This window comes from Pectinophora gossypiella, chromosome 8, assembly GCF_024362695.1.
Source record: "Pectinophora gossypiella chromosome 8, ilPecGoss1.1, whole genome shotgun sequence".
Classification (NCBI taxonomy): Eukaryota; Metazoa; Arthropoda; class Insecta; order Lepidoptera; family Gelechiidae; genus Pectinophora; species Pectinophora gossypiella.
The window spans coordinates 11,170,282-11,191,361 of NC_065411.1; the positions used below are offsets into that span (position 1 = coordinate 11,170,282).

At 36.3% G+C, this 21,080-nt stretch overlaps 3 protein-coding genes across 6 annotated transcripts; 1 reads left to right on the top strand and 2 right to left on the bottom strand.

The window, feature by feature from the left end:
• The first annotated feature begins 1,264 nt into the window (after window positions 1-1,264).
• Window positions 1,265-12,644, top strand: LOC126368804 (rhomboid-related protein 3-like). Of its 2 annotated transcripts, none has more exons than XM_050012963.1 (6): window positions 1,265-1,550; window positions 7,165-7,277; window positions 8,168-8,285; window positions 10,111-10,296; window positions 10,887-11,159; window positions 11,475-12,644. In XM_050012963.1, the coding sequence occupies exons 2-6, from the start codon at window positions 7,165-7,167 to the stop codon at window positions 11,715-11,717; spliced, it is 933 nt and encodes a 310-aa protein (XP_049868920.1). In that variant the 5' UTR covers window positions 1,265-1,550; the 3' UTR covers window positions 11,718-12,644. The 2 variants fall into 2 exon arrangements, with proteins under 2 accessions (XP_049868920.1, XP_049868921.1); XM_050012964.1 differs by having other exon boundaries at window positions 11,478-12,644.
• Window positions 12,645-13,402: 758 nt separating this feature from the next.
• Window positions 13,403-17,500, bottom strand: LOC126368796 (CDP-diacylglycerol--glycerol-3-phosphate 3-phosphatidyltransferase, mitochondrial). Its single transcript, XM_050012951.1, has 7 exons — window positions 16,435-17,500; window positions 16,048-16,215; window positions 15,459-15,673; window positions 15,128-15,198; window positions 14,909-15,004; window positions 14,467-14,593; window positions 13,403-14,232 (listed from the first exon to the last, which is right to left on the bottom strand). Exons 1-7 carry the CDS (start codon window positions 17,024-17,026, stop codon window positions 14,107-14,109), a joined length of 1,395 nt encoding a protein of 464 aa, XP_049868908.1. The 5' UTR covers window positions 17,027-17,500; the 3' UTR covers window positions 13,403-14,106.
• A 1,240-nt stretch (window positions 17,501-18,740) lies between these two features.
• On the bottom strand, window positions 18,741-20,954 carry LOC126368803 (probable isoaspartyl peptidase/L-asparaginase GA20639). 3 transcript variants are annotated; one of them, XM_050012960.1, is made up of 7 exons: window positions 20,911-20,954; window positions 20,395-20,584; window positions 20,110-20,306; window positions 19,898-20,011; window positions 19,491-19,659; window positions 19,314-19,415; window positions 18,741-19,189 (listed from the first exon to the last, which is right to left on the bottom strand). In XM_050012960.1, exons 2-7 carry the CDS (start codon window positions 20,579-20,581, stop codon window positions 19,011-19,013), a joined length of 948 nt encoding a protein of 315 aa, XP_049868917.1. In that variant the 5' UTR covers window positions 20,582-20,584; window positions 20,911-20,954; the 3' UTR covers window positions 18,741-19,010. The 3 variants fall into 3 exon arrangements, with proteins under 3 accessions (XP_049868917.1, XP_049868918.1, XP_049868919.1); XM_050012961.1 differs by having other exon boundaries at window positions 20,882-20,954; XM_050012962.1 differs by having other exon boundaries at window positions 20,864-20,933.
• Between the last annotated feature and the right edge of the window lie 126 nt (window positions 20,955-21,080).

Genomic DNA, 21,080 nt, shown 5'->3' on the forward strand with positions numbered 1-21,080 from the left:
CGGCTCAATAAATAATAACCAGGGTTGATGAGGTCGGTCGTTGATCTTACAGGAGAGAAGCCATTTCTTCACCCTCTACATACGTTATGTATCTCCTCTAATACGACTTACTGAACTGTCCTGTGCGAATCTCGTCTACCTATAATTAAAATAAATTTACGGAAGTTAAGTAATTATACTTAAGTCTATTAAGTAGGTAGGTATGTATTTAAATAACTCCTGCACTGACTAATGATTCCATAATTCTAATCACTGTCTATTAACTAAATATTGTCAGAATAGTTTACTTACTTAAAAAAATCTTTACAATGCGCCCACCGGCCTTCAGCTCGTTACCAACATAGTGGGTACAACAAAAAGGTTTCTTTAAAACCATTATATTAAAGGTACGTAACAACAAAGTAAAAGTAACACCTGAAACGGATAAAGACAAAAGTAACTATTTGTTTTATAATTTAGAAATTACTCTAGCACGTGGTCACCAGATGTGAACTTAGACAATAGAAGTCAGGATGCGCCCGTGGGAAGATTACCTGCCAAGTGTTTTAAAATAAGTAGGTAACTACTACCTGCAAAACATCTGGCCTGAAAGCTTTGTAGCACGGTACCTACCTAATAAGTACTAATAACCTTAGATACATACCTAGCTAGAATTATTATTATATAAGCAAATATTATTAGTAAAACGTAAAACCTACCTACTTACATAGGTACTTCACTACTCATATTATCAATGTGTCTTGGAAGTTATAAGTACCTAAGTGAAATTATCGACTAAATTATAGCATGGGTAGGTACCTACGTACCTACATACCTACTTAACAATGAACGTGCCCTTGGTGGTAGGTATCCCTGTGATCTACCTAATAAATGCACCATGCCATGGCACAATTTCAAAGAAAGCTTTAGTAGCTACCTAAATAAAATATTATGGGGAAATTCGCTGAATTACTGATCAATCAATAATAATACCCTAGCGCAGTAACTATGGGATTGGTGCAAATAAAAATTTCGGAGATTTAACTCTTTTACTATTTACAAAATAAAATACCAAATCTATAAACAAGTAAATGAAAAGAAAGTTTTAATTTCGCGCCACATTCAAATCAACCACCTTCGCGAAATTACCTACTCTAAAATTTTAAACTGAAAAAAAAACATCAATCGGAAGTAGAGCCACCCTCTCACTCAAAAAATAACAATACCGATCGGATCGACCCACCACCACCGACCCGGCCCACAAAAAAACAGACGTGTACTCGACCAGACGAAAACGAAACGCAAAGCGGACGAACGAACGAAACGCCAGTCTGCATTCAGTGCTCGCGAGAGGTGAATGTGTCGCTCGCGAACACAGAGTACTTGTAAATACGTGACCGAGACCTCCGGGCCAGCTGATTACGCTCGCGTATTTATTTTACCAAACTTATATTTCTCCTCAAACGACAATAGTTTTGAAAAATACTTAAAATCTGTGATTGAATCGTGCAGTGATAATTACAGAGACTAAAATTTTCAAGTGACAGTTTCAAACTTCGGAAAAATAATGGGTAAGTTATAGTTTTGTTTTTCTTTATTTTATGATTACTTTATTATGTAAAGTTTTATGTGTTCAAATTACCTTTTCATAATTATCTTCTGCTTATATGTTTCTAATGGAACAATATTAAAATATTAGGTTATGTTCCAAAGTAAACATTATATAGGTTAGTGGTCTTATATGCTAAGACTAAAATAAATAATTAGTTTTACTTCAATTGAAATAACCTGTGCACTGTGTTTCATTGACTGAAATTATAATCTATTATGCGCTTTTTTTAATAATATTGATGGTACCTACCTACATATATTTTGGGATTGACAAGTTTTGATCCTTGCTTTATAAAAAATCGTCTTCGGAACATAGGTTAACGCGATATCAGAATGTTTTTATTCAACATTACAACAACCAAACACTTCCAAATATATATAATACCAAAATTAATAAAAATACGAGCACACCTATCAAAACATATTAATAATACAATAATCATTCTTAGGTTTGGCTGCATTATAACTACAAATAATTGTTTGTAAGTATTGCAGCTTGCACCATTAATTATACCTATTATTTTTGTGGTTAATGTTTCATCTTCATATTTTCCTCCTACCTACCCGACTTTTGTAATTTAGGTAGGTAGGTAGTAGGTATGTGAATTAAAAAGTATATTAAATATTTTTATAAAAAGCATACAAGTCGAATCCAAAAAGCATGTTAATTTTATAAACATTTTATTTGTTCTGGGCATTTTAGGTCAAAAATTTCTAAAAATGATAGGACACGACTAAAAATTGTCACGGACATCGTGATTAAAAATTAGTTTTGTTCGTCAGATTTATTTGACATTGTCAGTAACGCACGATACTGCTTCACAAAGTTGCGGTCGTGATTTATTCAAGCCTACAGAGTCTTTTTCAAACTTAATTTTTACATAATAACTTAATCAGAGCGTAAAAACGAGGATTGAAGTACCGGTCGAGAACATCACTTCCTGTTCAATCAATAATGATAAATAAGTAAATGTGCCATAATATATTCACCAAAATAGGACCAAGGAACACAATATACGCAGGAAATGCGTGAATAATTTTAATGACCTATTTTTCATTAAAACTAGTCACCAAACCGCTTTAGAATCCTTCACGAAATAATATTTACATTGTGAAAATGATGCTTACCTATTTTATCTTGCCAGGAAGACATTGCTGCTTAAGCATTTTATTTTATTTTTGCTTGTTTCTGTACAATAAAGTATTTTTATTAGTTTGACGACCGAAAATGCAACTATAATTAACTTCATATTACGCTGAAAAAGTTACAAGGCCTTTGAAATAAAATTAGCAACACGAAATCGATAACATAACAACGACTAAAATTGTGCAAGTTGCAACGCAAGGAAGGTGGGCAGTTTAATTCCCACACGCAATACTGTTCATTGCACTAACACTTCAATATTGAAACTTTACATATTTGACACGTTTCGTAATTTTCCAAAATGTAACAATAAGACTTTTATTGTTTATAATTGGTTTATAATATTATTTCAATCATCAGTTTCTATATGACACATTGAACTTGACAAATTTCGTCATTAATTTGCAAAAGCTTACTTGATTATGTATTTATTGGTCTACAAGTATCCTTTAAATATTACGATCTTAAGACACGTTTTCGCAAAAAAACAAATTAGCCGCACCTTTAAAGTTTTATAGTAATTACTTGTCTACCTATATAAAGTGACTATAAATATCATAATGATAGTGTCCCTGACATAATAACAAAACCTACACGTAGTTGCGTCTTACAAGACTAGTTTAAACGTGTTGCGATCAGAAGAGACACGTTCAAGGAGACGTGTTATCCCCTGACATACGCACTGAGTTGGAACTGTTATATGTTTTCTCAAACAATAAAAACTGACCAATATATTAAAACTCCATAACCTTTGATACATAAAAGGACCACCACATCAGTGTGGTCGGAACAGGAAGTTCCGACAAAAAGTAGCAACCGTGGTGTACCAGTCGCCGCTGCAATCAATTCAAGTCACCCCACAAAACTTACACAAATTTTATTGAAGCCATTCCGTATTGATTTTACTATGTTTTAATACAAATGTCGAAAACAACTATTAAATGTCGTGCGTGATTGTTAATCGTGGCATCATTAGAGTAATTCATTTGGGAAAGCTAAATAAAATATATAGGTAATTCATAATTCATTGGTAATTCATTTGGGAAAGCTAAATAAAATATATAGACACCTTCAAGTATTCATGGTTTATGGTTTAAGATACTTTATTTCTCAAAAGAATATATTTGATTCGCTTACTGAGAAACAATCAAGTTCATAATATAGTAGTTTAAACATTCAAACATATAGGTACCGTTGTATTCCGCAATGCTTTGCTTCCCGCTTGCAAAACGTATGGCGTACTTTCACGGCATCACAATAATGGAAAGACTGGAAGAGATTAGAACATAATGGTGCGGAGGTGGGCGCGTGGGAACGCTCCCAGCGTTCACGTGCCGGGCACATCACTCCGCCACACTAAATCTAACATTAATATGCTAGATTTAGATAAAACCCCCCGCAGAGTGCTGCGGATTCACTTGAAGAAGTCATTATTTTCTAGCGAAAGCACCGTGTGAAGAGCTCAAGAATAGAGATTTTATCTTCTAAAGAATGCTTGTTAATTGTCGAGATTTCACATTCAGTACGAAGAGCATTTATTAATTCTTCTCTGTAATTAGCGTGTAACAAATCATAATAGAGTTTTGAGAAATGATTTCTATCAATTTACTTGTTTTGTTTCACTAAATATGTTATAAACTCTGCATCCGAGCATTTAATATTTATAAGGTTCATATGAATAATACAAGTGAAGGAACTACACAACAAAATCAATTATACTTCCATTCATAAAGCCACAGCAGATCTATGCGAGCGTAGGTGTCCATAAGTCACCGGCCAATAAATCAGCACCCATACTTGCACGTGAGCGTTCCAATATGGTATTGAACTTACTTTACTACTGCGTTAGGAAATAATTTATATTTCAAATTAGAAAACAATTGTATATTAATGCACTTTAAAGCTTTTTAATATAAAAGATTTTCTTATAATTTTCAATGTCTATTTTCAACAAATTCAGTGACGTGAGCTGTATTTTTAATGTACTTTAATACGCACAATAGTTACGCAAACGTTAAATCATGAATGGTAATCTTAAGTTATTGAAATGAGCCCTGCGTCCCGCGTAGGCTCGTGCTCGTTTGACGGGCAATGGCAATAGTGCCTAGTTAGTGGTTCCGGATACGTATCGGACGTGTCGGATGTCGGCGTGAGTCACGCGGCGCCCACGCCGCCGCCGCCGCGCCATTCGGCCCGCCAGCGCGCTGCGCCCACTAGACCACTCCAGCTTTGCAACCATCCAACCCATAGCCTTTTACCCATGATAAACATAGCCTGATATAACTTAAATACTATAATTATGGTTATATATAGACCCCACACACTGAAAATCATAACTTATAAATATATAGGCGACAAAAATCTAAAATATTAGTCGAAAAATTAAATTGAAATCATTAATAACGAATTAGCGTAATGAATCTAGATAATTTTCAAACGTCGTGGCCAGATTAGATGCGGTTGCCGCGACAGATTTAGATGGTGTCTGCCGCGCGTCTAGGCTATTTGTATTTGGGTTTTGGCATTGGACATTTCGCAGTCTCGTGGGAATCGGAGTTGAACGACTGCGGAGACAATGCGGCTGTCTAGCAATAGCATCGCAATCCGCGACCAGTCGTTCACCGACGCGGAGCCGCCGCCCACCCGTGCTAACAGTATGCGCACTACTGAAGCCTTAATATCATACGTCGAATGGTCTCTACTATACAATAATATTTTGTTTAACTCAAAAAACTTCAAGTAACAATCGATTATGTTGAAAATTTTCGTACTTATTAACAGAACTTAGAACAGTGTCTACTGTTCTATTATAACTTTTTAAGTTGAAAATACGCTTTCACTTAAACACTATAAAATAAGGAGTTGATCTACTTTTAGGTAACCTAATCAAAGGGTTTATGAATATCGATATAGCATGTCTCAAGGGCGGCAGCGACGGCTAGCGCTGTTCGGTGAATCAGGGTTAGCCGACTACACCAGAACTACTACAAAAGTGTGTCAAGAATATATCAAAAATCAGACGAAGTAGTGTGAACTCTATTTAAAAGCATATAAACGAGGCTGAGGAGTTATTTATCTTTATACATGCAAACCAAAATTATTTAAATAATTGTGGTTTTCTAATTATTTATCCCCAATTACTTCGAACTGTCATAAAAGTGCAGATTTTCTACGATTTAATTATTTGTCAACGACGATAGTACTATAGTACTGATAAAATCTAGAGTCAAGCCAGTAAAAGTTAGCAGCCCTAATTCAGGGTCGATAGGTGCTGGAACGTAGCCAGCCGCCAAACCCGCCGCGACACATAAATCCACCCTCGCAACTAAAGTGCCAGTGCTTAATTTAAAATAAAAAAAACCGTTCAATTTTCCATTCTGGTAATAGGTATCTAGGTACCTATAATTTATTTCTTGTCCTATTGCTATCTACTAAAAAACATTAGCCTATTTAGTAAGGTATATGCATTCATATAACCCATTATTCCTGTAGTTTCCCTGATAAGATGTTATTTATTTATATAATGAACTAAAATATACAAATATTGATGACATATTTGCAATTGTTATTTTTCATTCAGTGCTGTAAAAACATTTCAATGAATATATCAAAGGAAAAGTTATATTTTTCCTTAATAATAATTGGATTGCTAATTATATAATTTATTATTTGTTTTGTTCAGAATAGGATTTACGTAGTGACAACAATAATTGAAACAAACACATATACTTATATAGCCTAGCTCATATATCAAAATTGAAACAGCGCGAGAAAAAAATCATGCTAAGTAAGTTATTATCTTTTTCTAAAGGGAAAGTTTCGCCTTAACAAAACGACGGCGTTAGTGAGTTAACGGACTGTGACCGTGCGAGGGAGCATGTACTCCCTTACGTTGGAAAGGATTAAAACGTCTGCTTTGCCGGTAATTACGACAAAATATGTACATATGTTCAAAAGGATCAAAATTACTTGAGCTCGGTACTTTGCGCTGTAAACGACAATGGTTCCTCAATTCTTAGATATTCATCTCAAAGAATTATATCCATAAGTTTATTTGTAAATAGATTGTTACTAGAGACTACTATTATTGTATTTATAGCAACAAATAAGCGCATTTATGTACATAAGAATATTAGTATACCGTATAGGTACTTTCGTAGGTGTAAAAAGAATTATAAAACAAACATTAAAATCACGTTTGTATCTGGCCCACATTTTACACCAATACACCTAATAATAACGCAATATTTGTCAGGGTATATTTAATTTATAGGTACCTACCTACGTAGTTTACCAACTTACAATTTTCCTTATACCTATTTATTATGTTATGTTATGACATTTTATTAGCCCGAGCGAGATTAGAAACTTAATATTTACGTGCCTACCTATTAGAATATGGAATAACAGTGGTTTATCTATTGTTTCAGATGAGTGGCAAGCGAACACGAAGCTATAGATGCGCCGTGCACCACAGGGACCGAGAGGTCTGCTCAGAAAACGACTTCCATCTCCTCCTTGAAGACCCAACGCTCTTTGCCAGGTTAGTAAGAAGCTCGCTACTGGCTATTGTTTAATCAGGTTATCTACTCTATTATTTCGTTAATCCATATCTCTGGGGCAATAGCAATTTGAAGAAACAAATCTCGTATCCAAAAAGTTTGATAATAATTTAGGAAATCGGGTATGCCGTGACTTGTCATTTTAAAATCCAATATTCATGATTAGATCCGAAATCTCCCGTAACATGTAGCAAAAATAACTCTTCAACCCCAAATTTGTAGTATCTAAATTAAATGTAAAATCCAAATTTCAGTCAATTTAAATCACAACTTCCGTATCGACTGACGTCGCAAAAATATTTTCTTTATGTTCACTTGTCGTGTCTGGTTGTGTCATGCTGACGTATAATGTGCTTCGTTCTATAAATCGTTTAATTATTTCACTGCTCGGAATAACGTGAAAGTAAGCGCGAATTGTCTAATTTATAATTGCACTTATGTTTTCAGTCATGCACTTAAGTGATGTCTGTAATATATTTTTGACATACATTTGGTTGTCCCGAGCCATACCTACCACCTGTGTCCAAGAATATACGAGTATGTAAGCAATGCCAGTGATAAAACCTTGACAATGCATTATCCTTCACCGGGCTTCTCAACCTTTATACACGTCTCCGGACATGTCGTCAAAATTGAAAGAAGGAGCCGTGTCTACTAACATGATGGGCCTTTATCTAGACGATGATCACCTGTCGTACCAAAAGTAGCTGCAATCTGTCTTCTGGTACTTGTAGCTCTGCCCTACCTATAATAGATTGCAGGCGTGAGTTTATGTAGTATTTGTTGTGTCACCGCGCAGGACAAGTGAAGTTTTTATGTAGTAGGTACATTAGTTACTTGGCGAACATAAATTGATGGTGTTTATTCGCAGGATGGTGCACTTGGTGGCGATGGAAGTGCTCCCGGAAGAGCGGGAGCGGAAGTATTACCAGGAGCGGTATACTTGCTGTCCACCGCCACTGTTCATAATCTGCGTCACACTGTTAGAGGTAAGCATCTTCTTCAACAAGATATTGAATTTTCATGTTCAACAACCAACAAATCCCGAGTCTCCTAGGGGATTTTATACACTATCAACACTATCGATTTATGCACTATCAACACTGGATTTATAATCATAACCAAGACTATTGACTTACGGAGTTTTTTAACGTGGCCACTCAATCCTTCTCAAAGACTGCTCGTGTGACTTTCATAGGGAAATGGATGTACAAAAAAGTTGATACACTTATCGTAACATTCAATCAACCAAAATCAAGAAATCCCGCATCTATTATTGATTTGTGGAATAAAATAATACGCTCCGCACACATTTAACTAATTAACTTTATATAGCTCTATTGTTACTACACCTATTGTTCTAGACATATTTCGAATTCTCTTATGACTACTAGAGTAGATTGAATTGAATCGAATAGCGTCAGAGTGGATTAGCTTCAGTTTTGAATGCAGCGGTTATTGGGTATAGATGAGCGTGCGTGCATCACTTTCTACCTGGCACCGTTGGATCCCCGCTCCAGTTACTCGGTTAATTAAAAATTGTAATTGCGGATTTCACATCCGTGCAAACAAACGGTTTACGTGAATCATTAGAATTGGTCTGGCCGGCGCGTGCGCTGCGCTCGTCACACGTTGATTCACCGTAGCGCCGAAGATGTGTTGATGTATCCTCTATAGATAACTCACACACTGATTTCTGCTAACGGTTTTCCCCTATGAATAAGATTTAGAATTAGGTCAACGACTATATAACCGAGTAATTCTGAGACTTTATGAATGAAATAACGTCGGTCTTAAAAAGTGGAACTTTTATGTAAAAGAATGAGATCAATTCGTGAAAATGAGATCACTTTTGAGCTAAAATAACGGTATTGAACAGCTCGTAATCATTATAAATTCGCGGTGATTATTTTCTCGTAGGATTCACTATCACTATCGCTCATAATTTGTGAAGTTTTAGCGTTATACCTAAGCGTAAGAACTGAGCTATCTACGTATATACACAACACAACTTATCGTTTGATTTGACTTCTTGCTGCTCCATAAACCTTTGTATATTCTCTGCATCTTACTATTATTATATTTAACTCTACGGATAGCAGTATAGGTGTCTTAAGGTCATCGCAACTTCATTCAATGTGGGAAGACGGTTTCAGCAATCGGTACAAGACGCGAATTAGACCGGTAATGGTAGCACAGTTGCAAGTGCGAACGGTTATTGTTCCAGATAAGTTTCCGTGCGATGCGCATTTATAAAGTTTTTGTAAAGTTTTCGAAAACGAATACTGTAACACGATTGTTGAACAATTAATTAGTCGGTCAATAACAGACGCTTATGCCGAATAGTCATATTAACACGTAATTCACGGAAATTGAAACTTAGTTTGTTTATGGAATTACAGACTATTAGACCATTTTTAAAAACACTGATTGATAAACCGCAGTGGAAAATCTGAAGTCTTGCGGCTAATACCTAAAATATTAACATCCTTATTAAACCTGGTTTTTGCGTTTGCGACAGAACATCAAAACAATGGAGATTTAATTTTAAAAGGATATTTGGTTATATAGTGCCGGACGCACTTTCGAACGAATTTGCATCTTACATACACGTGTGAATACTTGTCTGCCGATAACCATTAATATGGGACTAAGAAGGGGTTGGAGTTGTAGGTTAGGGCTCTTCCAGCAATTTCGTACACTTCCGTCCGTTGCAAACAGGTACGAGAACGCGTCCAAAATGCGACCGGCCTTTTATGATAATAGTTATTCATTCTTACATTATTATTTCTAAAAGCTAGTTGTTGCTTCCAGCTGGGTGTGTTCGCGTGGTACGCGGCGGGGTCGGGCGGCATGGCGGCGGCGGCGGGCCCAGTGCCAGTAGACTCGCCGTTGGTGTACCGGCCCGACCGGCGGCGCGAGCTATGGCGGTTCCTCACCTACAGCGTCGTACATGCCGGCTGGCTGCATCTCGCCTTCAACCTGCTTGTGCAACTTGCGGTGAGTGCCTAGTCCTGTGGTTCTTGGTTTCTAGCAAAGTGCGTATCACAGCAGCACAGAAAGATAGACCATAAGTAGATAGATCCCAGTGTAGGGTAAACGCCTTTCCCCTAACTAGCACTAGTTAGGCGGTGAGTTTACATACTGATTATACATTACGTAAGTAAGGAAGACGACAGAGCAAGCCTTTAAAAAGATAACCTGGCGCTTCTGGTATTTGCCCATCGCCTAAACCATACATAATCCCTAATAAGATAGGGAAAAAGACAACTTTCAATTTTATAATATATAATAATTTTGTTATCACGAGTTATACTTACCCAATTCGCTTTTACCTAAAACATGAATCTATATTTTTCATTGAAATGTAGATGAGAGATGATGCGCAACGGCGTATGCGGAATCTATTCGATAGCATGCAACATGCTTAGCTATTTGATAACACAATCTAACAAACCTAACTAAATGGAATGTCAAGAAAGTGTACAATTCGGTTACTATGTATACCGCTCATAATGATTCAAAATCAGGAATAAAAGAGTTAATGCGACAAAAGCATGGAGATATAATGCAATTTGTTTGTTTTACAGGTTGGTCTACCTCTAGAAATGGTCCACGGCGCGTTACGATGTGGAGCCGTCTACCTCGCCGGAGTTTTGGGGGGGTCCCTCGCGGCCTCAGTGTTGGACCCTGACGTGTGCCTCGCGGGGGCCTCCGGGGGAGTGTATGCCCTTCTAGCGGCGCACTTGGCCAATGCTCTGCTGAACTTCCACGCGATGCGCTACGGAGCCGTGAGGCTGGTAGCGGCGTTGGCTGTCGCGTCCTGCGACGTCGGCTTCGCGGTTCATGCTAGGTATACTAAGGTAAGAGACTCTTTATTTCTCTTTATTTATTTCTCTTTTTTTTTTTCTCATTATTTTTTTTTATTTGTGAAGTTATAAAAAACCAAGATAATATTTCTATTGAAAGTGAAAAATAAATACTGCAGTTTCTACTATGTACGTACAAGCCATAACATCCATACTTTGCGGGATGCTCAATAGTGTTTTCATTGTCATTTCTATGATCTAGACTTTATGTCAAAAAACATGGAATTGAAAATTCAATGACACTCCACCCTTTTATTACCATAACGAATAATCATGGGCAACAAGCTAAGAATGTTTGTTTGTTTGAAGCAGGAAGCGCCGCCGGTGTCGTACGCGGCGCACGTGGCGGGCGCGCTAGCGGGACTGACGATAGGGCTGCTGGTGCTGAAGCACGCGCAGCAGCGGTTGTGGGAGCGGCTGCTGTGGTGGGCGGCGCTAGGCGCGTACGCGGCGTGCACGCTGTTCGCGGTGCTGTACAACGTGTTCAGCGCGCCCGTGGACGAGCTGCACTACCTGCCGCCCGACCCGCCGCCCGACCTCGCCGGCTTTTGACTGCCCCGTCCCACGCCGCTGCCCGACCACCACTAGGCTTCCAAGCCCCTTTATTTATTCGACGAAAGATTATTTATTTATATTTAGAACGTTCACTTTCGCGCCTAAGATTTATATTACAGAGTGAGTATTTCATGCCTCGAATAGATAAAGCCGCTTCTTCATTACCACGTTCGTTGTTTACAGATATTTGATTAGTGTCGAAGCCTAAAGCTGGTCGTTCAGCCCACTCACAACACGCCTAGTCAATTTACCTTAGTGTGATTCGCGTTAAGTAGCATTATAATTAGAGGAGGCTTCTCATCGCCAGTGTTGGTACACTTCGTGTATTGTGCGTTTAATCATTGGAAGATTTATGAATCTTTTGTTTTTTTATAAAGCGTGTGTTCGTTGTGGTTCAGGAATGACCATTTAGTACGGACTGTTAGACTATTGCGCATTTCCCGCATGTTACTTTTTATATAAGTTGTGGATAATTATCTATTCAATATTATGTTAAGTGCATGTAAACTAAGTGTGTCCTTTCCGAACCACGTTACGCTGTGCATATCGTCAACTTAGCGTTGATTGTATGACGTTGTTATGCTGTTTGCTCCCAAACGGCCTCCTCGCGATACTTAATTGTTAAGTAGTCTTAATTGTATTGATAGGCGAACTATTTTTGTACCTAATCAGCGTCCGTAGTTTTAGCAGGAAGGCGTTACCGCGACACATCACGATATGTTCCGTGTGGACTGACCACTAAGTGCCGTGTTACTTTACACCTGTCCGATTCCGTCAAACTAACACAACATTTAGCTAAGGTCAGCGTAGTTATGCCCAGCACACCAAAGATTAGGATAAATACTGTCCAAACTTGTATGGTGAAGTTTCCAAGTGTTTACTCTCTATATAATTTTATTTGTGAAGTGAAAATCTTCAGGCTTTGCTCAGTATAACAATGTGTAAATGCCTCAATAATACTGTTTTTAACAAATGATTAATGATGATTATTAAAACATAAGTTTGTTGTGTAATTGCTCAACCTCAATTATTGTTTTAATCCAAGTTGATTATGCTCAAAAGTGAGTTTTTATTTTATGGGAACAAGTATATTGTAATGGGCTCCCGTTACGAGAGTAACGCGAGTTTGTCCTCTCCGTGTTTTACCTACACATCAGCATTTCAGAGAACTATCTCAAGACTCATTAGAATAGATAATACGTATTAATAATGTGCCTGATTCCTATTATTGTAAATTTGATTGTACACTTTTAATTCTAATCAAATAATGTCACAAAACGACTGAATTTTTTGTATAAATTATTGCAGAGTGTTTTTCATTTAATTTATTTTAAATTAATTTTAAGTGTGAATCGAGATAATTATAATTATGTGATTATATGGATGAAAATAAGAATGGATAATGATTAAAAAGTGATTTGAAAACTTTTTCGGTCTTTTGATTTGTCGAGACCCTTGAGACTATAATTATTTTAGTAAAACTATGATTTCTCGAGCCGTCAAAGCTATTATACCTACTGTAACCGATTCGGCAACAACAATACAACGCAATGTTACACCTTCAACATCGAACGATTTCGCTAGTTCCATGCAAAACGTTCAATGTCTTATGAAGAATGGTTGCGAAACCTTTAAATTAGGAAACTGGTTGCTAACCATACAGCAATAAAAAAACAAGTTGATCATTATAATAACTTCATTGCATATCCGATAACAAAACTATAACAAATATCACAAGATACATCTACAACAAGCTAAAAAACAAATAACTAACAAGTTCATACGCTCATATGAAGTCATGTGCAACTTTTTGAGATCCGGTAGCCCTGTAGTCTGTCCGTAATTATAAAATAACATAGTATTGCTTCGAATAATGGTTTAAGTCTTAAAATAATTAAACATTCTCTGTTGCTTTGGCAATTAAATATATAATACTGTCTATAAAACTGCAAGGCTTGATGAATGGTCATCTTCCTAGCATTTGTCCTGCTTTCACGGGGAGTAGGTGAGCTAAGCACCCAACGTAAAGTTATTGTCAAGTATTTTTTTACAAAAGCTACCATCTGACCTCCCGACTAAAACCTTAATTTGATAAATGACGTAAGTATTGTTGTAACCTTACCAACTCTGATGTCAGGGTTATTATTGAGGCCCCTAGTATGGTCGTATCAAAGCCCGTGTAGACGACGGGACGTCTGGGGCAGATAGGTATTTACACCGCGAAGCAATAAAATCCGCGTACGCAGGGAGCATCAGCGGCGCGGTCATTATAGCCGGCGCATGCTTGGACAGTATGCAAATCCCTTTGTTCTATCGGGTGCGGCGAAATTATCCGAAAGGCCCGCCCATCCGTCCCCGTCGAGTGAGCAGGCCCTTAAAATAGTATTTAGAAGTACGTTCTAAACAAGCCGACGGTGGCACGCACCCACAAAGGCACTTGTCGCTCCTGCAGCTCCTTATTGCACTCGGTACCATATTTGTGCAGCTCGGCGCACTCATCGTGAAGCCTCATCTGTAAAATTATAAAATATTCTTACGTTAATCATACCCCATGCTATCTGTTAGCACCTCGGTAAGAGCTCTGGGAAAAGGGGGCAAAAACTTGATAACCGAAAAAAAAATAAACATTTCATCACATTCATTTTAAGACTATGTATCAAAGTGACTGCAAGATGTCTTCTGATTACTTGTGACTCTCCTCACCTCTTTTCCGGGCATGAGTATATATACGAATGTATGTACGTACCTGAAGCTCTGGCGATGACGTAAAGATGACGGCCTGTGCTTCCAAGTCGCGACGCACTGACCGCTCTCCCAGGTTTGCAGAGCCAACTATAGTTCCCCAAGGCACATTGCTGCCGGGTGGATAATACCTAGATACACAAATTAATATCGATTAAATATTAGTGTAAACAAAAGCTTAAAAATAAATTAAGTGAAAAATATGACTTATGCGTCAACTAAAATGTGTCGCAAAATACAAATCCGGTTTTTGACATATAAACCGTAAACTTAGCTAAAATAAATTTAAGTTTGCCTGTAGGAATTATCACCATAAAGTATAAAATCCTTGTGTGTAATAAGGTGAAAGACTACTTCTATTACTGTTAAATAATTTCTTTCCAGCAATCTTAGGCTGTAACTGCTTAAGATCAAACATCTTTTTTTTTAATAATAATTGATCATACCACAATCCTTTCGCGTGAAAAGTCCATCCAGGGCGTTGGTATTCAAACATTCGAATTCTCTCAGATTGATCTAAATCTTCTATTTTCTTTTTAAACCTGGAACGTCGTAATATGTATAGTTAGGAAATGGGAAGAAATAAAGTATAAATAAGACTAAATTGTAGTACATCTTTGATTAATTTAAATTAAACAATTTGTTATTAGTACAGTAGTGCTTACTGTTGTGCTATGAGGGAGTAGGCATGTGGAATCCCTCCCGCCGGTCCAGCAGCTCCTAGGAAACCATTTGCCTGCAAAAAACAGATAAAAATAATTTTAGGTCCTATACCAAAATTTACATAAATATTATTTAGAACACTAGAATCAAACTATGATCACTATCACAAAAATTTATTCAACGATTTGAGATAAACTTTGCTTGGAGAGGCCACAGAATTCCACTTATTACAATCCTAACACACCAGTTTTGTCTAATCCACTCTGAAAATCTTCATGTGCTCCATGTTACTACTACAGTACTCTTAACCTATAGCAAATTCAAATGTCTTACATTAGGATGAGCCATGAGCAGGCTGACATTTGCATTGCAGTCCTTCAACAACGCCGAAGCATATTGTTCCGTCAAATTGAAGTATCCAGTAGCTAAGCGAATGCAAGAGCCCTCAGGGGCAGATGACAATAAACTTAGTGTTGCTTGTTCATCTTGTCTGATGCCAAACTCTCCCATTTGGATGAGAGGGAATACCCATGTGTCTTTATTTAAATCTGTAAAGTTGAATTTAAACTTGTGAAACATAAGAGTTCAATATACAATTCTTTACAAATAGAAAAATATAGTAGTAGTAAGTAGTGGTAGTTCAATTAAATTATATTTTCAAATGTTTACGAATTAGACAACTAATAAGGCCTGGGGGCCTTATCACCATAGGCATTTTTATATCACAGAAATAATTTCTGGTGAAAAGTTTGAGGAATGAAATTTTATTGTAAGAGCTCTCTTCTACCAATTTGAGTTCTTTATCAGAAGGTAAAATGGAATCTAACTAGATATATATATAAAAGTTAGGTTACTACAAAAATGTATATTTTTTTCCACTCATTCTGATTTGTTATTTAGATTAAAATGTTGATACACATACCTCCAAAAACTTTATAATAGTTAGATCCCTGCTGGGCTTTCCACTTCTCTGTGAAATCTCTCATTCTCATATTGACTACATTCATCATCATATCTTTAGTCAACTTTCTTTGAAATCCTTTCACAGATCCACCTCGTTCACATTTTTTGCTAAAAGCACTAACTTCCTCTGTAATAAATATAAATTAAGATTTAAATATAATGTACCATATTTAAAACGAAATAATTGCAAATTCATTATAAGAATTAGCTAAAAAAATGGCAGATGGTTACATTATGATGCTGTATGTGGATTACACAAAATTTAAGTGAGAGTTCTATGTGAAAAGTAATGCAAACACAGACTCCAAACCAAACCAATAACTAATAACAACTTACACAGTCCTACCTATGAGTTCACTATAGAAGTCTGCAATATCAGGATCTTCTATCTCAATATAGCGATCTTGTCTCTGCTGGAAGTAGTCAGTGGAACAGTTGGCACCACTCAGCAGCACTGTATCGTCCGCTATATATAGTTTCATGTGTTGCAGGCCTACCAACTCATTATACCTAGAGGGTAAAGCTTTAGACCATGACCCCTGAAGTCGAGGAGTCTGATACAAAGACACAATACACTGAGTCGGCATTTCATCCAAAAAATCTTGCAACAAAGTCCTGGAGTTCTCCTCGCCACGCGTCCCTCTCTGATAGTCCAAAAGAACATTAAACTTCAAGTTTTTCGTGTGGACAGTCTCTTTAGTAATATCTAATAACCTACGTTCCAAGATCCCTGTACCTATGTACAGACTAGCGACGGATATTCGTTTATCGGCTTTCCTAAATCTCTCACATAAAGTATCGTAAAAGATTCGAGGATCTGTTATAATATTAATTTTTGAAGAGTGAACAGCGAAGCATGGAGCCACACTAAACAACCAATTAAAGTGGTGCAGTTCGGCGGGCCTAAACCATAATGGCATATTCCCGTTAATCAACATTATATTTTATACTTATATTTCAATGTATTTTATGAAACAAAACTAATCTAAAACAGGAAAATATCCCGGAATTCCATTGATAGTTTTCCGACAAATGTCAAAAACATCTGACTGTCAAATTGAAGTGTTACCATTATTTACCAGTAAATCTACCAAAATATTAACACGTTCCAGGCCGACTGGCGAACCGTTCGACTCGACTCGTATTATCTTTGTACGGGCCCGAAAATGAAAGATAAGAGTATCATGATTAAAATTTTCAATAACTAAAGTTAAAATTTACAAAGCTGCCGGATGAATTGTTAAACGGTAGTAATAGCTGTAAATGAGATAAACTAATATTTTTTTTTAACTGTATTATTCAGTTAAGTTTCCACCGGACTTGATGTATAATTTTATTTATTTAACTTGATGTTAAATATTAAGCGAAAATTGTATCTCATTGAGCCACTGCGATACAGGGTGATCCCTAGTGCAGGGCTCGCTGTTAAAATGTTTAAATTGTACCTTGTTTGAGTAATAAAGAATTTTTATTATTATTTTTATTATTTATAAATATTATCTCAACACGCTATATATATTTCTGTTTTAGATTGAAAGCTACAACTATAATAATAATAATAATAATAATAATAACTTTATTGCACAAAATAGGAGAAATACAAAAATTGTTTACTTAAAACTAAAGGTGTGCTTATAATCTAATTAGTTTTCAGGAGTTGTACAGGGGTCCCCAAACTAGGCAATGCCTGAATCTTGGGGAACCAGATATTTTTTTTATATTTTATTAGCCTTAATTTTACTTACAATGTAAAATTATAACAAAAAAACAAAAGAAAACAAAGATAGGCATTACAAAATAAAGTGTAGTATATTTGTAAATTGAGGAAGAGGTATGTAGAAAATTTATTTTACGAGGTCTTCAGTAGTGGAATAGTCCAGGGTGAGTAACCAGTCTGTTAACACGGGCTTTGCTAGCGGAATAGGGCAGTCTATAATACAGCAAGACTTAGCTACTGCATTGTAAGTGCGAGATCTCACAAACTCTCCAAATCTACCCGCGAAAGCCGTGTTAACAGTCGGCAAAGGTACGCTGAAAATGCGTTTTTTTAACAGTTCTTTATATGTGTCAGAATTTAATATGTGTTTTTGGGTGATAATGCATGTCTTTAGAATAAATAACTGTCGAATTGTTAGTACCTTGGCTTCCTTATACAAGGTGTCTGTGGGGTATCTGTAGGGTTTCTTCAGCATTACTTTTAGAACTGATCTTTGTGCTCTCTCTGCATCCTTGAGCTTAGTTTTTGCAGCACTACCCCAAACGGAGACACAATAGCTGGCAACCGACTGACATATAGCTATATAAACAGATCTTAAAAGAGTTTTATCAGCAGACGACCTTAATTTCTTAATTATTCCTATGGTCTTTCTAATACGTTTTGAAAGGCATTGAATATGAGCATCAAAATTTAAATGTTGATCTATCATCATGCCAAGATACTTGATATCCATTACACGCTGTATGGTACTACAGTTACATAGTTGTGGAGATGCCATATCACAAACATGAATTTTAATGTCATTTGTTACAGGTGGACTGGATGCGGCGGTTTTGTGGAAACATATGTATTTGGATTTTTTGTTGTTTAACGTTAAGAGATTATTCCTTAGCCAGTTATTAATGACGATTAAGTACATCAAATAAACTCTGATATATTTCATTACCAATATCGTTTATTGCAATTCGACTATTAACTATGAAATTAGGTAACGTAGATACATGTTTGACAATGATAAATTAATATTATGTTTTTCATCTTTTCACTAAATGTTACACTCTTTTCACTTTAGGACATAATTATTCCTTTACACAGTCTTCAGCTAGGAATAACCATAACTAACCATATAGGTATAACCTTTTCTCTTCTATTTAACTAATTATAAAAATGTATAAAATGTACTTTAAAATGTTAGTGAGTACTGTTTAATTCTTCTTTTCATCATAAGATTCCTCCAAAACTTGCCCTTGATCTATTCCATAAATTACTTTATTGTTTTTCACGTAAGCCCACGCCATCCTGTTAGAACTAAAATGGACTCCCACGTCCCCCTTGTTGGATAGGCTAATAGCACCAGCAGTGTTATTCAATCTTGACGTCATCCCTGAAATAAATAGGATACCACAACTATTATTTCAACATTCAATAACTTTACAAAATTAATAAAGAAGTAAAAATTATTAGAAATATGGCTGACAAAATATCTAGACACGATTGGACTGACTTACCATTAATAGCATTCGTAGTAGCGGTACAGGCGTCAAGGCCATTTTCCATTAACTTAACAATAGCATGAGCTACGCAGTACTTCAGGATCGATTCACCGTGTCCTAAAAATTAGTATAAATGTGAATTAGACACATTGAATTGTGAAAAAAAAATACTAAAAGATACTCAAAATTTACCAGTTGTAGAAACTCCGCCAATGTTATCGTCCGCGTAAGTACCGCTCCCAATTTGCGGTGTGTCTCCAATCCTGCCCACAGCTTTTCCACTCATACCTCCTGTACTGGTGGCTACCGCCACGTGGCCATTCGCATCTATAGCCACTGCACCAACTGTGCCCACTCCACCCTATAAAGTAATAAATAAATATTTGATTCTTAAAAATAAAAAAAAAATGTTGGTAAACAAATGGAAGCAGACAGATTTTAATTCCTCCTCTTTTATACTATTAATAATATTTAATGTAAATTTGTCCTGTGGTTACACATTTATCACAAGTTTATCTTTATGTCAATAATAACGCGGCGGGTACAATACCGAATAGACAAATTAGTAATATTATATAAAGTATTAAATAGGTACCTACCTCATCTTTTGTCCCAATTTCAGTTCTTCCAAATTCACCATGTTTCAAAAACTTATCTAAAGCATTTTTAGCATTTTCACTAATTAATGACTCCGGAGGCACTGTTTTAAATCCCTATAATAAAAAAAGTTTAGTAGGTAGATAGGTACAATACCTAACAGAATATAATGTATATACACAGATTGTTAAATCAAAAGTAAATTATTAAGTACCTTCTCCAAAGCAAACAATTTCGCTCCTTCACCACCTAACAGAGAATGTGGAGAATCCGTTAAAACTTTATGAGCAATACTTATGGGATGTAGGAAGTCCTTTATAAGAGTTACTGCGCCGACGTCGAGTTTTGTACCGCTCATGATACTGGCTTCCATTTCCACTTCACCTCGAAGGTTTAACACGGAACCATATCCTGCAAGCAATATTTATTATGTTATACCTAAGTCCAACTAATTTAAATAAATTTTAAGTAAGTTGGTAATTATTTTCATCTTTCTTACCGGCGTTAAAATTCTCGTCTTTCTCCATAGCAACGACCGCAGCCTCCACAGCATCCAAAGACGTTCCGCCTTTCTTTAGGACTTCATAACCCGCCCGGACTGCTACTCTAATACCATCCAATTTACCTTGTACGCGACTTGTGGGAATATCACCAGCTCCACCGTGGACTATGATGATAGGCTGCATTTTCTGAAAATATGAAACATTAATTATTACCTACGTATTGTAAATTAAGTACCTACGTACAATCAATTATTTCATTTTTGAATGATATATTGGTCTCGGACAAGTTTTGAGCTTGAGCCGGCGGCGGCAGCGATCGTAATGATAAAGCTACAGTAAATATAATATAATAGATAACAAAACTAAACAGCATCATAAGATAGTTTGATAAGACAAACAAATACGAATTGTATGTTTTCGAAAGAAAGTTAATTTAATATTTAGATATAAAAGTACTCAAATTACAATTATTCGCAGACTTGCCTACACTTTGAGAATAGCTAGTAGCTCACCTTACGAACGACTTCAAGGAATATATACTAATGGCTTGATTGACTGAACCCTTTCTCTAAGGGTTGACCTAACTGTTGATATTTTTATAGTTCGTTCTTCAGAGATAATCTAGAAATAAACCGGTAACTTCTGATATTTCAATATATCGATAATTGAAATATCGATGTTT

Bases quoted from the DNA above. Each gene is read 5' to 3' on its own strand.
- LOC126368804 (XM_050012963.1), top strand. From the start codon at position 7,165: ATGAGTGGCAAGCGAACACGAAGCTATAGATGCGCCGTGCACCACAGG. The intron at 7,278-8,167 runs GTTAGTAAGAAG...GTTTATTCGCAG, and splicing joins GACCCAACGCTCTTTGCCAG to GATGGTGCACTTGGTGGCGA. The intron at 10,297-10,886 runs GTGAGTGCCTAG...TTTGTTTTACAG, and splicing joins ACCTGCTTGTGCAACTTGCG to GTTGGTCTACCTCTAGAAAT.
- LOC126368796 (XM_050012951.1), bottom strand. From the start codon at position 17,026: ATGTTGATTAACGGGAATATGCCATTATGGTTTAGGCCCGCCGAACTG. The intron at 15,199-15,458 runs GTAAGACATTTG...TGTTTTTTGCAG, and splicing joins TGCTCATGGCTCATCCTAAT to GCAAATGGTTTCCTAGGAGC. The intron at 14,594-14,908 runs GTATGATCAATT...TTGTGTATCTAG, and splicing joins TTTCACGCGAAAGGATTGTG to GTATTATCCACCCGGCAGCA.
- LOC126368803 (XM_050012960.1), bottom strand. From the start codon at position 20,581: ATGCAGCCTATCATCATAGTCCACGGTGGAGCTGGTGATATTCCCACA. The intron at 20,307-20,394 runs GTAAGAAAGATG...TATTGCTTGCAG, and splicing joins AGACGAGAATTTTAACGCCG to GATATGGTTCCGTGTTAAAC. The intron at 20,012-20,109 runs GTACTTAATAAT...TTTTTATTATAG, and splicing joins AATTGTTTGCTTTGGAGAAG to GGATTTAAAACAGTGCCTCC.